The sequence below is a fragment of the Nestor notabilis genome, unplaced genomic scaffold (genome assembly GCF_000696875.1).
Source record: "Nestor notabilis isolate BGI_N333 unplaced genomic scaffold, ASM69687v1 scaffold26657, whole genome shotgun sequence".
NCBI classification, from domain to species: Eukaryota; Metazoa; Chordata; class Aves; order Psittaciformes; family Psittacidae; genus Nestor; species Nestor notabilis.
Genome location: NW_009935615.1, coordinates 33,280 through 50,166, shown reverse-complemented (window position 1 = coordinate 50,166; position 16,887 = coordinate 33,280). Strand labels below are relative to the sequence as shown.

The 16,887-nt window shown below is 44.8% G+C and overlaps 1 protein-coding gene across 4 annotated transcripts in view; it reads right to left on the bottom strand.

Annotated features, from left to right (window-relative positions):
• LOC104408357 (cytoplasmic FMR1-interacting protein 2) overlaps positions 1-16,887 on the bottom strand; it is a 44,225-nt gene continuing 27,338 nt past the window's right edge. For all 4 annotated transcript variants that reach the window (XM_010017928.1, XM_010017929.1, XM_010017930.1 and 1 more), the window contains 8 exons: positions 11,794-11,937; positions 10,122-10,212; positions 9,309-9,439; positions 6,141-6,213; positions 5,532-5,626; positions 1,347-1,585; positions 718-865; positions 1-168 (listed from right to left, as the gene is read on the bottom strand). In XM_010017928.1, coding sequence (XP_010016230.1) covers positions 1-168; positions 718-865; positions 1,347-1,585; positions 5,532-5,626; positions 6,141-6,213; positions 9,309-9,439; positions 10,122-10,212; positions 11,794-11,937 — 1,089 coding nt within the window. The remainder of the gene's footprint in view (positions 169-717; positions 866-1,346; positions 1,586-5,531; positions 5,627-6,140; positions 6,214-9,308; positions 9,440-10,121; positions 10,213-11,793; positions 11,938-16,887) is intronic.

Here is a 16,887-nt window from a genome sequence, read left to right as displayed (position 1 = left end):
CTAGCAGGTAGTGGCCAGCGACTGGTGGATGGGGGGCTGGAAGCAGCGCACGTGCTCCACCGTGGAACTGTCTGTTTCCACAGACTTCATGTACTTGTTCAGGATGGCAAAAATCTCGTTGTTCAGGATCTGATACTTCCTGATCCTGTCGGCCATCTTCTTCAAGGGCTGGAGGGATGGTGAGGGAGAAAAACAGTATATGAAGAGAGTTTTATGTCATCTGACCAGCCAAAAAGTACCAGTAACTGCTGCTGCTGGAAACCTCTGCTAAAGCAAAGCTGCTGTAACATGTGTTACAGTTCACTTAGCACCTCCCAGGGACCAGTGACTCACTTCGTTATAGGGTCTGATGATGCAAAACGGAGCATTAACAAGGTCAGTGAGTGGTCCTTAAGTTAACAGTTCTAAAGTCTAGACTGCCAGCTGCGTATTGATTAAGCCACTGAGATCACAGGATGGTTGCTGGAAATACCAGCTTCTCAGCTCCAGCTTCCTACCCCCAGGAGGAAGGGAAAAGCTCTGGAGAAAAAAGATTTGATGGTCAAGGCAATTAAAATCTTGGCCTCTCTGCTGAGACTGCAGATGGAAATCTCACAGTGAGTGTGTCCAGTATGAATAAGGTTAACACCGGGCATGGTTGTAATTTATGAGTTTGGAGAAAGCAAGATAGAGAAGTGTGCTGGTTCAGGTCCCTTGGGACCTCGCCCTTCAACTTACCACATTTTTGATGATTTCATCCTTCCCGTCCTGCCTCTGCACCTTCAGCAGGTGGTAGCAGAAGTCAAAGAGGTCAAAGCGCCGTTGCTGTCCAAGGAGAACAATGATAGAGCAACCTGCCCAGTTCAGACCATCTCCAAAGCACTGCCTGGAAGGAGGACAGGGTTGATGGGGTGGGGAGATAGAATTACAGGATAGAATTATGTGAGAGAAGTCCTACCATGGCCCCGGGAACTTCCCTTGGTGAATTCCCAGGGAAATTGGATTCAGCCCTACTTCTAGAAAGCAGAAATACAGCTAGAGAAAATTAACTTAGGAGATACGCAGAATTACACCAGGGCCAGGCTGTGCAGGGTGCATCACAGGGTAAGATGGACGAAGACCTAGTCTTCGGCTTGGGTTGTTGGCCCATCTACCCATCTCTTTCTCCATGTCCCATTGGGCATGTCCTTTTGCTTTCTTCTTTGCACCAGTTCAGATAGAAAGCTCTTTGGGCATCTCTTTATGTCCATGCACAACAAAGTCCTTTCACCAAGAACCTGTATTCCCCTTCTACCTCTACACTAGTCGAGGCTATTGCTGCAGCTGAGGGCATCCTTGGGACTTGCTGACACTTGCTTGACACTCACTCTGCAGTGAACTCGTTGGTGCCCACGGGGATGCAGTACACAAACTGCATGGCGCTCCAGAGCCGGTGAAACTCCACGCACTCATCCACGTGCATGACCCCGTTCGTTGGGGGTGGCCCGCGCCAGATGGGGTCCTGCAGGTAGCTCCTAATTCGTGTCAGGATCACCTCAAACATGGACAGCCCGCAGCATAACCGCTCCTTGGTCAGCAGGTCACCCTCCCGGGCAATGGCTATTTGCTGAGGAGGAGGAGGAGAACCAAAGAAACAGAAGTGAGGATGTAATACAGACGGAGCCTCTTGCTTGGATTTAACACTTCCCAGTCTCCCTGGCTCTTCCAAGGTTAACACACATCCCATGCAAGGTCCAACCTTACCTCTGATGGCTGCTGCCATGGCACTTCCCACCAGAGAATACTCATCCCTCAACTGGAAGAAGACTTAATATTGTGCTCAGTTACATTTCACCAACCTCAGTATCTTTTGAAATAACTCTGTGCATCACAAAACAAAAGTTGAAGGCAGAGCTCTGACCAGAAATACTGATCCTTAATTCTGCTAGCACGCTGTTCTGTTAGTGCTACTTAGTGTTGCTGGGTTTAATTTCATGATTGCTGCATATTATGAAAATAAAACAGGAGAGAACAGGGACATTTTGCTTCCCAGGACATTGCCATCATCTCTTTAACATGCAGATAGCCTATGGCTTTCTTGATTTCCTTTGTAGTTAGGGTTAAATAGGTCTGAGGAAGATAAGAAGCCACCAGAACCTTAATACTGGAAAACCTGTGGTTTACAAGAAAGTCAAATACTTTTTTCCAGATGCAGAATCTTTACACATGTGGAGAATTTCTGTGCCATTCCCACTCAGATTTACATGTACAAATCTGGAATAGCTCCATTGGATGGAGTTAATTTGGCTTTTACACTAGAGGAGAATTAAAAGAGAATTGACCTCAGCCCCATTGCTCCCCCAGAGGGAAAAACAAAGGGGGATTGTGAACAAGGAAGCTGGGCCTCCCCAGCACAGGAATATTGAGCCCACTGAGTGGGGCTGGGGTGCAAGCATGGAGTCTGCTCCTCTTAGCTGCCCATTTCTTGCCATTTCCAGCAGCATTACTGACTCCTCTTTGCAGCACTGCCCAAAATGACACAGGGAATGGGAGCTCAGTGCTATTAGAGTCATGTCTGTGGCTGTGGGAGGCTCCAGCTCTGCCATGCTCACCCCTGTAGATGAGCGGCTGCCACGGAGCCCTGGCCCCACCAGCAGAGCCTTTTACCCTCTCACCACTCTCACAGAGGCATGCAGAACAAGCGTGACATTTACCAACCCCCTGCCTATCCCAGAGGACTTCCTGGAGCTTTAAGTAGTTTTTAAGCATTTGCTCCACTTCCAGCTGTCCCTGTAATGCCTATAAAAACGTCACCCTGATCAGCATCACCATGGGGGCTCAGAGCATCTGGTGCAATGGGCAGGCACGTGTCCTGGCCAGATAATAGGAACATGAATTATACTCTGTTTACTTGGGTTGTCTCTATTCCATGCTAAAGAGACATGAACGTGCCTGCACATCCCCTTTCCTGGCAGTTAGTTTATGCTGGCAGTAAACTAAAGCATTTAATTTTGGTGGCTGTTGAAATTAGAAGCATTACAGTTCTTGCTTGTCCATTTCAAGGACATTCTGGGAACCTCTGATCAATTAATGTTCAACTAATAGCAAATATCAAGGGAAAGCTGTATTGCTGTGCAGAGGCCAGACTGGGCCTGGGATCCCTAGATCTGTTAAACAGAGAAATGGTACCACTGGTTTCATGGCACACTCTTGCACATATTTGCTTGGCAAATAAAGGTTTATTTTATCCAGCTTGTTTTTATAGCTAGAGGCTGTACACTGTCTCCTCACTTGCTCCAAGCTCTTATGGGTACAGATTAGCATCTGCACATACTAGTCTCTGATGGCAAAATGGACACACGGCAGAAGTAAAGCTATTTCAAATATAAATTAAGTGTTAGCATTACTGTTTGCTAAGATATAGGGATAGAACAGGTGCTTTTGACAACAAACTAGTCCAGTGATCTCAGTATACTGTTTCTTAAGAAATCGTAATCTAGAAAGGGATGTATCTGGCTTTCAAAGGATGTAATGCCACTCAGTTATGCACATTCACAGACAGAATTTGGTTCTAAAATTCATCACCATAAGAGCAGTCTTTGATACAGAAGTATACTACTGATATCTAACATGGAGAAGGCAGCGGGAGAGCTATTAGTCTTGTGGCCAGATCTGCCTTGAAGTCTGGGGTCCCACTGATTCCTCTGATCAGGAGAGGAAGGATGCCCTCAGGATAAATTGTCAAAGGATGCCACTGTGCTGGCTCATTTATTCCTTCTATCTTCAGATAGAATTCCCATTACTTCCAGTGAAAAAATCAGACTGATCAAGCAGTTTAGAAAACCCTTTACTAAATACCCCAATGATCAGCATTAAAAAGGGATATATTCCTTTAAGGAATCACTTTCACCCCCCTGGTTCTTTATGAATTACGTACCAAACAGCTTCTTCTGGATTCTCAATGCAAAACAATCATTTACAAGAATCACTGACAGTTTTCCTGCCATTGCACAAATCCAGTTGTGCCATGCCTCATTTACAGCTTGTTACCTGGCAAGAATCATGCCCAAAGCCTGCAAAGACTGATAGACTTCCAATAACTGCAGCAGCTTCTGGCTCAGCCTCTTCGCAGCATGTAATTACATAGGGCCACCCTTATGGAGAGGCATCTAGCAGGCAACTTCTGCTCAGATTCTGGACAATTGCTAAAAGGCACTTAGGAATTCTGCAGGAAAATATCCTGTATGGCCTGTGTCCAAAACTGCAATTCCAAAATGCATGTCCAAAACTGCATAAGGAGCAAGCTTAGAAGCTATGGAGGCATCTATAGAAAGTGACCTTTGTGTTAATTTACATCTGAGCTCAAAAAAAAGATCTGGTACTCAACTGTACCCGTGTGGTGAATATGGGAACAGTTTACAGAGAAAAATCATTTCTAGCAGGACATGAAATACCTTTTGTTTTCATCACCATTCTGTGGCAGGGATAAGCAACGAGTGGACTCTAATAGCAGATTTTAATGATGATTTTGCATGGAAAGAAGGAGAGATAGAAAGACCAACACAAAGACACAAAAACACAGAGGTGAATTCTTTTTCTCGAGTGTCTCCTTTAAAAGGAAGTCAATGGGAAGTGAGAGGAGTGTCTACAAAGTAAGACAAAGCCCTCAGTTATCCAGCCAATTTCTTTGTTTCGTATAATTTCCAATGAAGCAAAGCTCAAAAGGTCCTTGATCCATCAGAAAAACAAGAAAATCAACTTTCTGCTTGCCATAGATCTGTCACCTCATACACCTGAATGTTTGCTCCATTCCCTCGGCAGTACATTACAGAAAAGGGGTGTTTGATTCATTTAATACTTTGAATGATTTTGATCCCATCAACCCCATGAAGTAGGGAGTGGAAGTTTCGCTATTGATATCCATGGAGCTCAAATTTTGCCTGCTACATTGATCAATCTATAGAGATATTTTTAACAATACTCAATTTCTGCTCAAGAGATCTTTTCCAAGCTGAGACCCACCTCAAGAAGACACTTAAACAGAGCCATAATTTTAAGCATGTGCTGAAGCTCTAAGCATGTGCTAGGAGGGAAACCATTCTCAGATGTATTCCTTGACACGGATGAGCTTAAAAATGGATCATACTGCAGCCCTAAAATGGGATCCCAAAGTGATGGCAATTGATTAGGGACAGCCCCGTGGAGTTTCCCCTCAAACCATCCCAGCAATTCTCTATTTTTAAAATGGAGAAGAAGAGTTTTTCAGAGTTGTTCTTATTCAGAGCTGACTTCTTAGCATGCTTGCCCTAAGCTCCCCACCAGCCCTCCAAACTGGAGGCAGCAACACACCATCTCTGGACCTGCTCACGAGTTTCCCTTCAAAATGTCTGCTAGGGCAAGGATTGTGATTTTATTGTCCAATTGATGTTTTGGGGGGGAAAAAAAGGAAAAAAAGAAAAAGAAAAAAGAAGGAAAAAAAAAAAGGAAAAAAGGATCACTTTCCCAAGGCCAAACAGGCCGTGTGGGGACTGCTATGAGTTTTCAACAGCCATCCCTTTCAATGAAATCCTTACCTGCGGAGTGCCCAGCCTCTCTATTAAGGGAACCAGGTGAAGTGGGGCATACTTGGCTTCGAGACGCTTCATGCGCACCTCCAAGCGTTCTCCTTCTGTCAAGCGAGCAGCAAACAGTGAAATGAGAGGAGGAAGTGGAGACCCGCAATTTCCGCCGAGTTTGCTCAGAGCTGCCCCCCAGCAACCATCCAACGAGACTTTGGATCAGTGAGCCAAACCGACAGCAAATGAGGGGACCGGTGATGCAGAGAAGGGAGGGATGCGCGAGTGCAGCCTCAGCAGCAGCTTTATCAAACATGTCCAAAAGCATGGCCCTGTTACTGATCGCTTCTGTTGAGATGGACATTTCATGCTGTCATTCTCCAAAGAGGCTGCAAAATAGCTTTAAAACCTTAAAGGGAACCCCCAAACTAACTAAGGTTTCAGCCTGTGACTAGGCTACAGAAAATGCACCCTTGGCATTTGTTTCCACCTGACTTTCGGCTGTATGCACTGATCTCTTTCAAGGGGGAAGCAGGGCCAGAACTAATCCTCAACAGAAATGGGAGAGAAACAGCTTCTGGTCAGAGACCTTTGAGTCTGTCCACTGCTTCCCTCTCAGCTTCTTACCTTTGATGTAGACCCTGGGCAAAATATTTTGGAAGGGAGCAGCATGCAGCAAATCACAAACTTCTTCCTGGGACTGAGGCAGGAAGAAAGAAAGATAAAGTAAGTTATAAAATACCTACAGGGGTTGAGTGTAGGGCTCAGGGGCCTGGGCAACACTACAACAATTCCTGCTACAGCACCTATTCAAATCCAACCCAACTCAGTAGTAACTCCAACAGTTTGAACCTAAATGAACCAAAACTGACAGAAATACCTCTCAACTTAAGCCAGGAAGTTTCTTTAACTCAAAGAAGCGACTTCCTGCCTGTACAAGGCCAGAGATTTATTTTCTGCCCCATTTACTAACACTGCAGGAGGGCATAAAGAACATGGAGGTTTCAGCTTCATCTTACCCTGATAGCTTCCTGCTATTTATTTTTACATAGAGAGCCCAGGTGGAAGATACCCTTTGGCTTAGTTATTTTAGGATGTGTACGTGTAAGATATACCGGTGCATGACTCTATTGCAAATAGGTAAACAATATGTTGGTCTGAAATCATTTGGTTGTTCATAGATTGTTCTCAGCCAGGGATATCAGACCAGGATCCCAGTGGTGTAGTTACCAGGGCTAATACAGAGTAATACAGAAGTCCAGAGAGGAATAACATCATGAGATGCCACCTGAGAGAATGCATGCCGATGCACTTGAGAAAAAATAATCCCAAACACAGATGCACAAGGAGGAGAAACCTAGAAATAGGCAGGTGGAGACTGAGGAGCGATGGCCGACAATACACTGTATACGAGTCTGCAATGGGAAACAGCAGCAAGGAAACCAAAGCTGTTTAACACAGAGGCATTGCGTCAGGACAAGGCATTAGTTTGCTCCTATAAAAGTCTAGTTCTAGGACATGCTTTCAGTTCTGTGCTTATTGTAGAGATGTAGACACACTCGAAAGCAGGTCATGACAGTGCAGCAAAAGATATTTGGGGGCCCAATGGAATGACTCGGCTGGGTCTGTTTGAGATGCACGGGTGGATTCCCCACCTTCCAGCCAAGAGGGAGAGGATAGTGTAGCATGGAGCTGCAGGAGGCTGTACTGGCACATGGATGCTGGAATGAGAGCAAGTTTGTGGGAGTGCAGTTTGTGACACAGCGCTGGAGGGACAGGAGCAGACCAGGGTCTCTCCATGGACAGAGAAATGCTGATGCTAACGGAGTGTGCCTGTCACCTTGGTTATTTTGTTTGCGCAACACTATTCCTTCCTAGATGAACATTCTTTCACTGCTGTTTCTCTCTGATAAAGAGAGTATTTTCACCATTTGCAGCCTGCAGTCACCTGGTATCTGTCCCAAAATTAGTCATGTTATAAATATAACTCCTCGCCAAGGCCCATTACCTAAGAATTCTGCTTATAAACTTAATCCCAAGCAACGCCTCATTCCTCAGATTTGAACAGTAAAAAGGGGGTAGACAAAAGCAGACCGCACATCTTCACTAGAGCAGTCTCTGCCAGCAAATACCACCAGCCTTAGATCATTCTAACAGCTATGAAGATAACTGCACTGTAAAAGCAATTGCTCCTGCTGCATAAGAGCTCCATTAGAGGGAAAATCTTTTAACGTGATGGCTCTACTCATCTGACATCTTCAAGCAAGTGAGAACCGGTGCCCACTGCATGCAAATGGCTTTATATTCTGAACATATTCCTGTGTGGAAAAATAGGGGATCAGAGAGGGAGAGGCCTTTTGGCTTGCACGGAAAGCAGGCATATGTGGATTTTGATAGGCAACCTTCCTAAAGGGACCCCAAATTCTCACCATCTTCTTTTCTTTATTTTCTGCTATTCTGAAATGCCAGTGCACTGCTGATGTACAGCTCCTGGGGCTGCAGGAACATTTCTGCATTGAAATGAAGGATTTCTAAAAGAAAACACCACGTGTCCCTTAAGTGTCCATTTAAAGATGGGAGGCAAAAGGCAAATGCAGTACATCCAGCATAAAAATCCAACACTGAGAACAGCAGAAAGCAGTGACGAAGCCACAAAGGGAACAGAAACTGCCAGGATATAGCTGTCAACTCTGGTCATTCTATAAAATAAAGCCAAGCTGCTAGGTGAGACACATCTCTCTAGTTAATCTTACACAACTACTGCTCACTGAATATAGCATATCAGGAACTAAAAGTCTCTCTATCTGGGGTTAAAATGCAAAGACAAGGGCAGAAACATCCATTCTGAGGATATGAAGAGATTTTTGGTTTTCTCTGTGCTCTATGGTTGGATAAAACATGGAATCTTTGAACTTCCTTCTAGTTTTGCTCTGAACAAAACTTTCTGACTTGGCTTGGAAACCTCATCCTATGTTGGGGAAGTCTTTCTGAAATATTGCTGGGAAAACTGCAAAATATACCCCTGTCAAAACCATTATGAGATGAAATATGCATTTTTAATATAAAATCGTGTTACAAAAGACACCTCAGTTGGCTCTAGGCCAAAGTATGAGATAAATTCATTACAAAGTGAATTTATCATGTGAAAAACTAGAAGCTAAGAAGACACGTGGCATGCAGCCATAGTCTTTGCCCCATACCAGAAAGAGGACCACATGAGCTGAGAGAAATAGTTGTATGGGGGCAATACCAAGTCATTGTTCCATCTAAGTATTCAGTAAAGATAAGTCGGAGGAAATTTACCATCAGTTCTTCTGAGGTTTCCTTCCTGTTAGATTACTTTATCCCTACCACCATTAGAATCAATCAGGTTTTTTTCATTGCACTGGCAACCCAAAAGAGCAAAGGGCTCAAATCTGTTTCTCGCTGTACAAATATGTATATAAAAAAGTATTGATCCCTGCCCCAGAGAGCTTACAATCTAGAAATAAGCTCCAGTTGGTTTTATTTCTGAGAAGGACAAACAAGGGATAGCTTTGGGTCCAAGAATTAAATCTAGATCTTCCAGTATTCAGATTCTCATCCAGCAATCCCAGATGTCAGCGACCAAGTGCCAATGCACACCATCCATGGACATGCCCACAGAGCCCAGTACCAGCCCCAGACAGACCCCGAGCACACGAGAAGCTGGAAAGTAACATTTCCCAAACTCTTCTGCTGGAAAACCCACTTCCACACATAGTCTTGAGCTGGCAATTTCAAGTATGATCTGTTGTGCGGGGGGTGTTGCCTTACCAAAGCCTGCTCGATAAGGAGGCAGAAGAGAATGGCATTGCCCACTTCTCTGAGGCTCTGGAACACATCAGTCTTCAGCTCTGCGTACTCAATGATGTCCTTCAGCTGATGGTGGAAAAACTCCAGGATTCCTTAAAAGACAAGGAAGGACAGTCAGAAAAGCGAGAGCAGAATCACCCTTGATAACTTGGATAAAATGACAATCAGTGCCTGATATTTTCTTAATCACAAATTGCAAGCTGTAACTGCTAAACAGATAGATGGAGATTGGTATTGGGGAGAACTAGGATGCAGTGTCTCATCCTGCTTTCAGTAACCCTTGGGAAATAGGGAGTAATCTATATGAACTTCTTGGATTTCCTCATCAGAGGAGAAGAAGAGATTCAAGACTGTAATGGATGTGCTGGTGCTGGCTCATGTATACCAGCCAGAGTTTCCCCTTCCACCTCAATGGCAGACTGCAAAAAATCTTCGTGTTAACTGAGTAGAGCTTTTGAAAAATATCAGTGAACCCACAATAAAAAAAGCTTACAGAATCCTGAAAATAAAACAGAATCTACTAGAAGACATTCCCTTATCAGCCATCTGTGTGTTCAAAGGGAAATTTCCAACAGGAGATTTCCTGGAAAAGTTTTCTATTCATGTTCCAGTGTCAATAGCAAAGCAGCTGAAAGTGTGTCCCAGCAAGCCTGGCTGTGTGTTGCACTGGCATGTCAGGTGCCAAGCCTTGTTTAATTACTAGTGTGTGCCTGACTCAATGCTGTACCAATACATGGGCAAGCTCTTGCTCAAGCATCTATCAGGCACACCCACCTGGAGAGCCATATTCATGTCTTGGCAAGCGGCATATCTTGGGCATTACTTCGATCAGTGTCTTCACATACTGCAGGATGGTGCCTTGTAGCTGTCGGAGACAAAGGGAGGTTAAGCTGGAATGATGGTCTTCTCCTGGAATTGGTTTTGAAACAGGCTGGTTGTGGATGGGTCCACATCTGGCAGTACAGGATGAATTTTTAGCTGGAATCCAAGAACTTGCTTATTTTGGATTTCACTCAAATATAAAATTCAGACTGAGTGTATGGAATTAGAGTGCTTTTACAGCTTCCTCCCAAATAATCAATCACAGCTGCACAGACTTTCGACTTCAAAATACAGCCTGCTGTGTTTGCATTGTTTGCAGCTGAAATCCAAACAAGGCTCAGTCTCGGATCCAGCTGGACTTGTGCTCCTAACCCAAAAAGCATTTCACCAGAGGTGCTATAGGAGTCATTCCCCAACACAGGAAATGCTCCTTCCATCTGAGGAATGATCACCAAATACTTGGAATTTAAACAAGAATTTACAAGCATGTAGAACAAGTTTCTGTAGATCTGATGTTTTGAACTAATATGGAAAAGAGCAAAGAATATTTCTTAGTTAAAAGTGCCTGCTGTCATTTGCAGTGATATACCTGCATCCTGTAGATACATTATGCAGGATTATGCACTAAACACTATTTAGCCAAACATGAAATCTTTGTCTTTGTGCTGAATGCTGTCTGATCTCGCACACAAGCTACAGCATTTTCAACCAAGTGACACAAATTACATCTTCAGTAACTATGATCCTTTAACAGCAGGGAAACTGGATATGCACTTGAGGTTTTCAGTTTTACACTGCTTTGTTAGACAAGTTCAAAAAGCCGTCATTGCAATCAAACCAGAATTTAGATATTTATAATGAATGAAAATTGTCTTTCCAGTAAAGCAAGGGTCGTAGCTGAAAAGCATGACATGAAAAACTATATGTTTTTGCACACTCCCTCCTCCTTTCTTAATGCTTGATATTGTTAGTGCCCTTAGGGAGTATATGGGATCATTTCCCTGGGGACATCACATTTCTCTTCTGAAAAAGAACTAGAAAGCAGACAGGGCTATTGGCAGGCTGGCTTCAGAATACTTGATAGAAATGGACAGTATGACTTGAATAAGGACTCACCTATAGCAGGAAATTTCTTATAATGATTGAAAAAGTTGGTTTCATCAGTTTTGCTGCCTGCTCTCTGCCTTCCAGCAGCTCTCCAGGCTATCACAAGGCAGTGAGACAGAGTGCTCTTGTGCTATCACTGAGCATGAGCACATGTCTTGAAGGTGTCCCAGACTGCAGCATAGGCAGTGCTGAGGGACAGCGAGTGCCTTGTCCCACCCGATCACTTCCCAATGGCTTTTAGCAAAGCTGCATGCCAACTCCACCACCCCCAGAGGTAGGTGGCTGATCACAGTTAACACTTCAAGATGATGGAAACACTCCATCATCCCACAGCAAACAGTGGGATTCCTCAGCAACAGTGAAAATCAACCATTAATACAAGTGTTTCAGCATGAATCAAGGGATATGAAGATGCCCAGATGTGAACACCCTGAACCCAAAGTCCAGGCTGGCCATCCAACCTATGCCTCTCAAGACATCGAGGTTTCTCCATTGCCAGGATTAGATTCATAATTACCAGGCTCTTGACAATCTTCAACAGCTCTTCCATGACCACAGCAATGCCTTGATAGCCAAGAAGCCTGCAGATGGTCTTGAAATGAGGTGGCCCCACGAAGTTGCGGTAGGAGCTGTAGATGTGACTGTAGGCAATGTTGAGAGGCTGAGAAATTAGCAGCACAGCGACACAGTTAGACAGGAGCATTTAGAGGTGTGTAATTAATTCTCTTATCACAGTGTTATGTTCCATCACTTCAATTAATTTTTAAGGCAGAGAAGGAGAAATAATAATACCCACAACAATTCCCATTTCTTCTCGTGGCAAAGAGGAGATTGCTTTTCTTGCTATGTAGTTAGATATATTCTAATCTCAGCACACTGCCAATGTCACAAGGTTTCTTATCCTGCTATGTAGCAATGGCATTTTCAATTCCAAGGTAATTTACTCTTTCTTACATTCCCAATCAAGGCTTTCAGGTCACTCACACTTTGCTACTTCAAACCCAAATTCTTCTCTGCTAAAATGAAAAGCTTTATGTACATGTAACCAGGCAGAATTCTTTTCAAATGGGCACTTGCTTTAAATGAGGTTTATTAATAAAAGTAGGAACTGCAGCTCCTGAGTTTAAGGGCAGTTGGAAAAGACACAGAAAAAATCCTCTTTGCATCCTGCAAAGTTCTGTATCAGTCTCTGTACTTAATAGTCAATCCCATGGGATTGTGAAAAGGGCAAGAATCTAACCCTGGTCTAGGGAGAATAGTACCCAGGGCTCTGCCTCCCCCCCCATTTATAGTGTTAGAAAACAAAGTTGTTTCCAGGAATGTTCTGTATCAGTGTAATCTTGGAAATGTGGAAATTGCTGCAATGCTTTATCAGTGGAAGATTTCTAGGACCCATTTGGTGTGAGGGAAACAGGAGTAGGGGGAATTAATTCACTTGTGTGATCTGCAAAAGAACATAGGGAAAATCAGATTGAGCCGAGACACCACATGCTCAGTTTGGGCTCTGCAGTAGAAGTGTTGGCACCATGATTCAGCGCAGCAGAGAAGGGCTGCAGTCTCCCCCCATGACATTTATAACTGCAGCCTCAGTAAACAGCAAAAAAAGCCCATTCTTGAAAAGATTCTGGCAGTAGTGCCTCTTCCAGCAAAACACAGATAAACCCTTGGCTCATGCTTGCCAGAAGAACTTAAACAAGGGTAAGAAAACAAATCAAACTGTATCCCAAACGCACCATGCAAGGCTGACTTTGTTTCTTGCGTGAGTGCTGCATAGGAGAGGCACACTGCACCCTCATGCAGCAGGGAGCTTGCTTCCCTGCAGATATTGCAGACCCCATTCTACAAGGATGGGATTCCCTTCCCTGCAGGTAATGGAGCCAAGGAAGCAGAGGGACCAATGCATTGAAGAGCTTAGGGTGAAAGGAAGCAAGTGTGAAGCAGTAGAACAGGGCAAAATGTTGACTCTCCTCCAACACTGCTGCAATACAGCCAGCTGAAGGCTCCCCTTGTCCTCCAATTCTGACTCACTTCCTTGAGATTTACTTTAACACTTCATTTGAGTTACTAATGAGTTACAAAGTGAAGTCATTTGCTAAGAATCAGAAAGTATTTTCTTTTCCTCTCAGATACAGAATTTCAGCAGGCTCATGTGCTGATTGTGCTTTCATAGTCTGGTCAGTTGCTTTAATCAATTAATTAATTGTCCTTCATTTTGTTACAGCCCCACTACTGCTCTGGTCCAGCAGCTTACTTCCTACTGTAATGGACACGCTGCTATGTGTTAAAATGAGCAAAAGTTTCTGTTTTGAAAAGTGTATCTATTTAAACACCAGGTAATGCCCAGTCTGGAACATTTTCCAAATGGCCAACACAATCATCCCACAGGGAAGCCAGTAACCTGCCAGGGTCCCAGCCCAGCCATGCTACACACTGTTCTGTTGCTGTGGCTTTTGCACTGTTGTTCCAGCCCCCTGTGTCCCTAGAAAGCACCGTGCTGCAGGGTGATGGCTTCTCACACCTTTCTTCCTTGCCTCCCCATAGGGTCCTTTACTCTGTTGCTTCCCCACGGTTAGCACACTTGTGACTTGAATTAAACGTCTCCATTTCAGTGGGCTTATGAACCCACACTCATTTCTGAAAGCCTCTTTGCTACTCCATGGCTAGGAGACAAGTCTTCTCTCTGCACGTGTGCCATGGTCCCCTGAGATGGACTACCACTGGCACCCAGTTGTGTAGGAAGTGGTCAGATTTTCCCCATCACAAGGCTGACATTTCACTGTATGGGCAGCAAGCAACCAGTGCTGCCCCACTGCCACCCACATCACAGCGTTCCGTCACCTTTTAGCAGGATAATGGGGCTGGAGAACAGCTTTCAAGTGGGCTTTTCCCTCAAGTGAGGGTCTTGACAATAAGCCTGATTGGGAGAGGACACATTTTAGGACGTGTATTGGCTGCAGACAAGCAGGAGGATTCATCCCTGCCTGCCTGCAACATGAGGTTGGTTCATCGAGCTCTCTGCAGAGCCACACAGCACATTAGCAGCAGGCTCGAGTCTAATAATAATACTCTGCCAGCAATTAAAAATACAGCTCCATTTAAGGGTGAGATACACAGCTTGGGATAAAGACTGTAGGATGTAAAAAATGACACCAGTGGGTATTTTAAGACAAAACAGCTGAAGGTACAAGCTGGCTGCACAGCACAGCTCACTCCCCCGCGCTGGGTGGCTGCTTCCACCCCTTCAGAGAGCCTGGGTGTCCCACCCCAGACCTCAGGACAGCCATCTGTATGGGGAAGCATGTGGGGAAGGCCCCCAAGTTGCTTTAGAGCTCAGGAGGTTGTATCAGGGATGCTCTGGAGCAGATTCATCAGCAACTGAAGCAAAACAAAACCCAGTTGTCATTTCCCTGTCTTTGAGGTTGTTGTTAGCCATCACCCAGACCTGTCTGAGCTCATCTAAGGGAAGGCAGGGGGAGTTTTAGCCAATGAAATAGGTCAGAGAGAGACATAACAGACAGATAAGACTGCCCGTGCCAGAACTCTATTGGAAAAATGAAGAGCTGAGGAAAAAGGAGTATACTTAGAGACAAAAAAGGACTCTCACACAGTCCAAGATGAGTCCAGGCTCCCAGCCAACCTGACTTCAGTGTGACAGCTGAGACGTGTCTTAGAGTGAAAAACAATTCCGACCAGAATTATCAGAGCAGGTTCTCTAAGTCAAACAGCCTGAATATGACTGGGTTCCTTCCCCTGCCACAAGTAACCTTCACTCTCCCTATAAAGCTTTTACCATATTCAGCTGTATTTGCTCATTGCTAGCACTTTCGTGCAAAAAGAATACATATTCCCTAGTTGGGATGGACATGTACAATGCAGCATATATGTTTATATACTGTATTGAGGCTGTGTCTGGGTATATTCTGTGTCTCAGCATAATGCCTTCTATACCAGCTCCTGATTTCCAGGGTCTGTATGCACTATTACATACAAGCTGATGGCTGTGGCAGTCCAGGTAGTACAGCCAATGCAGTCTCCTGGAGGGGATCAGCAGCCCCCACTGCCAACTGCAGCAACCAGAGCTTCTGAACACCTTTGGGCTGTTGCTGCAGAAAACAGAGCAGCTCCATCCCATTCACACACCTTAACTATTTTTACAAGCGCTGACAGCATGTACTGTCCTTCAGGTTACCTCTGCCTGCATCTTGTTAAAAAAGGGGAGGCAAATTGAACCAGGGAAAGGGAAACAGGGATTTCCAGTCAGTTTTGTGTGACCCTGGTCCAGCAGTGCCAAGAAAAACCGAAGTACTCACGAAAATACATAAATGAAGCCCAATCTAAAGCACTTACAGAGCTAAGAAGTGCTAACGAGCAGTAAGTAGTGGGTTGCTGTAATTTTGCAGCTTCTTTGTCAGACACTTGGCAACCTGCTGTGTTTTGTAAGTGGCTGGATGACAGAAAATGGCTCAGTTTTCCTGGCCACCAGAGAGCACTCAGGGTTTGCATACTATGGTGAGGAATGAGGGGTCCCAGCTGGGTCCACCTGCAGATATGGGGAACACCAGTGCTGGGGCAGTCCTGCCACTGGCATGGTTTTGGTGTCTCCTCATCCTAGGAAATAAGAATTACAAGCTCATCACAAGTGTAAGCAGGTGTGAGCTTGACTTCTGGAGCAGATAGTACTAACACCAGAGAGCTTCGCTGCATTTTCCTTTGAGCCAGTGGTATTGATCACAGCATGCAGAAAGGTGGACCCTTTGCTGGTCTAATCCAGCTATTTCCACTTTCTTCAATTTCCTCTCTTGCTGCTAACACATTTTATTTGTGAACAACAAGAATTTAATTTCCAAGCCACTCTGACCACTGATAAACTCAAACCCCCAAACACAGTAAGAAGGCAGTTCTCTTGTGTAACGCACCTTTCTGAAGCACGGATTTATATCTCCAGCTCTCTCCCTGCAGGCAAGGATGTACTTTACTCACAGCAAGGGACCAGCTAAGAGTTCTCTTATCCCCCTGCTCTTGTAAGCAGGACGGAGCCATGTAAAAGGCAGGAAGCCACCTGGAAACACTTTCATTTCCATCCCTGCCCATAATTATTTTCATCTCTGCTCCCAGTTTTCAGCCCGCTGGCAGCCACAGCTCACTCACAGGGACAGAAGGGAACACTGATCTTGGAAGACAAACCCAAAACATGCAGAACTGCTAAACTGAAATCAAAAGCAAGGGTCATGTGTCCTCCCCAGGCTTGTAATAGCCTCTCCTGATGCAGTTTGCATCATCATCTCATCACTGTTGATATTTAGAAGATCTCTGAAACGTTGCACCTTTCCAGGAATAACAAAGAATGAGTAATTCCAGACCCAGAACTAACATTTCCTCTGGGAAAGTTCCTCTCTCAAACACATTTCAGCTTCAGAGAGCAGTGAGGCACTTGTTCAAAGTCTCTCCTTACCAGACCCAGTGCCATGTCTGTCCCCTTCTGGCCACAGACTTGAGCTGCTCCCCTGACCACCACTGGCACTGGCTTTGCCTCTCCCTCCTGCTCTCTCACCAGACTCACAAGGGACATCCCTGAGGTGTCTATAATGCAGGGGCATTCAAAGAAGAGCCT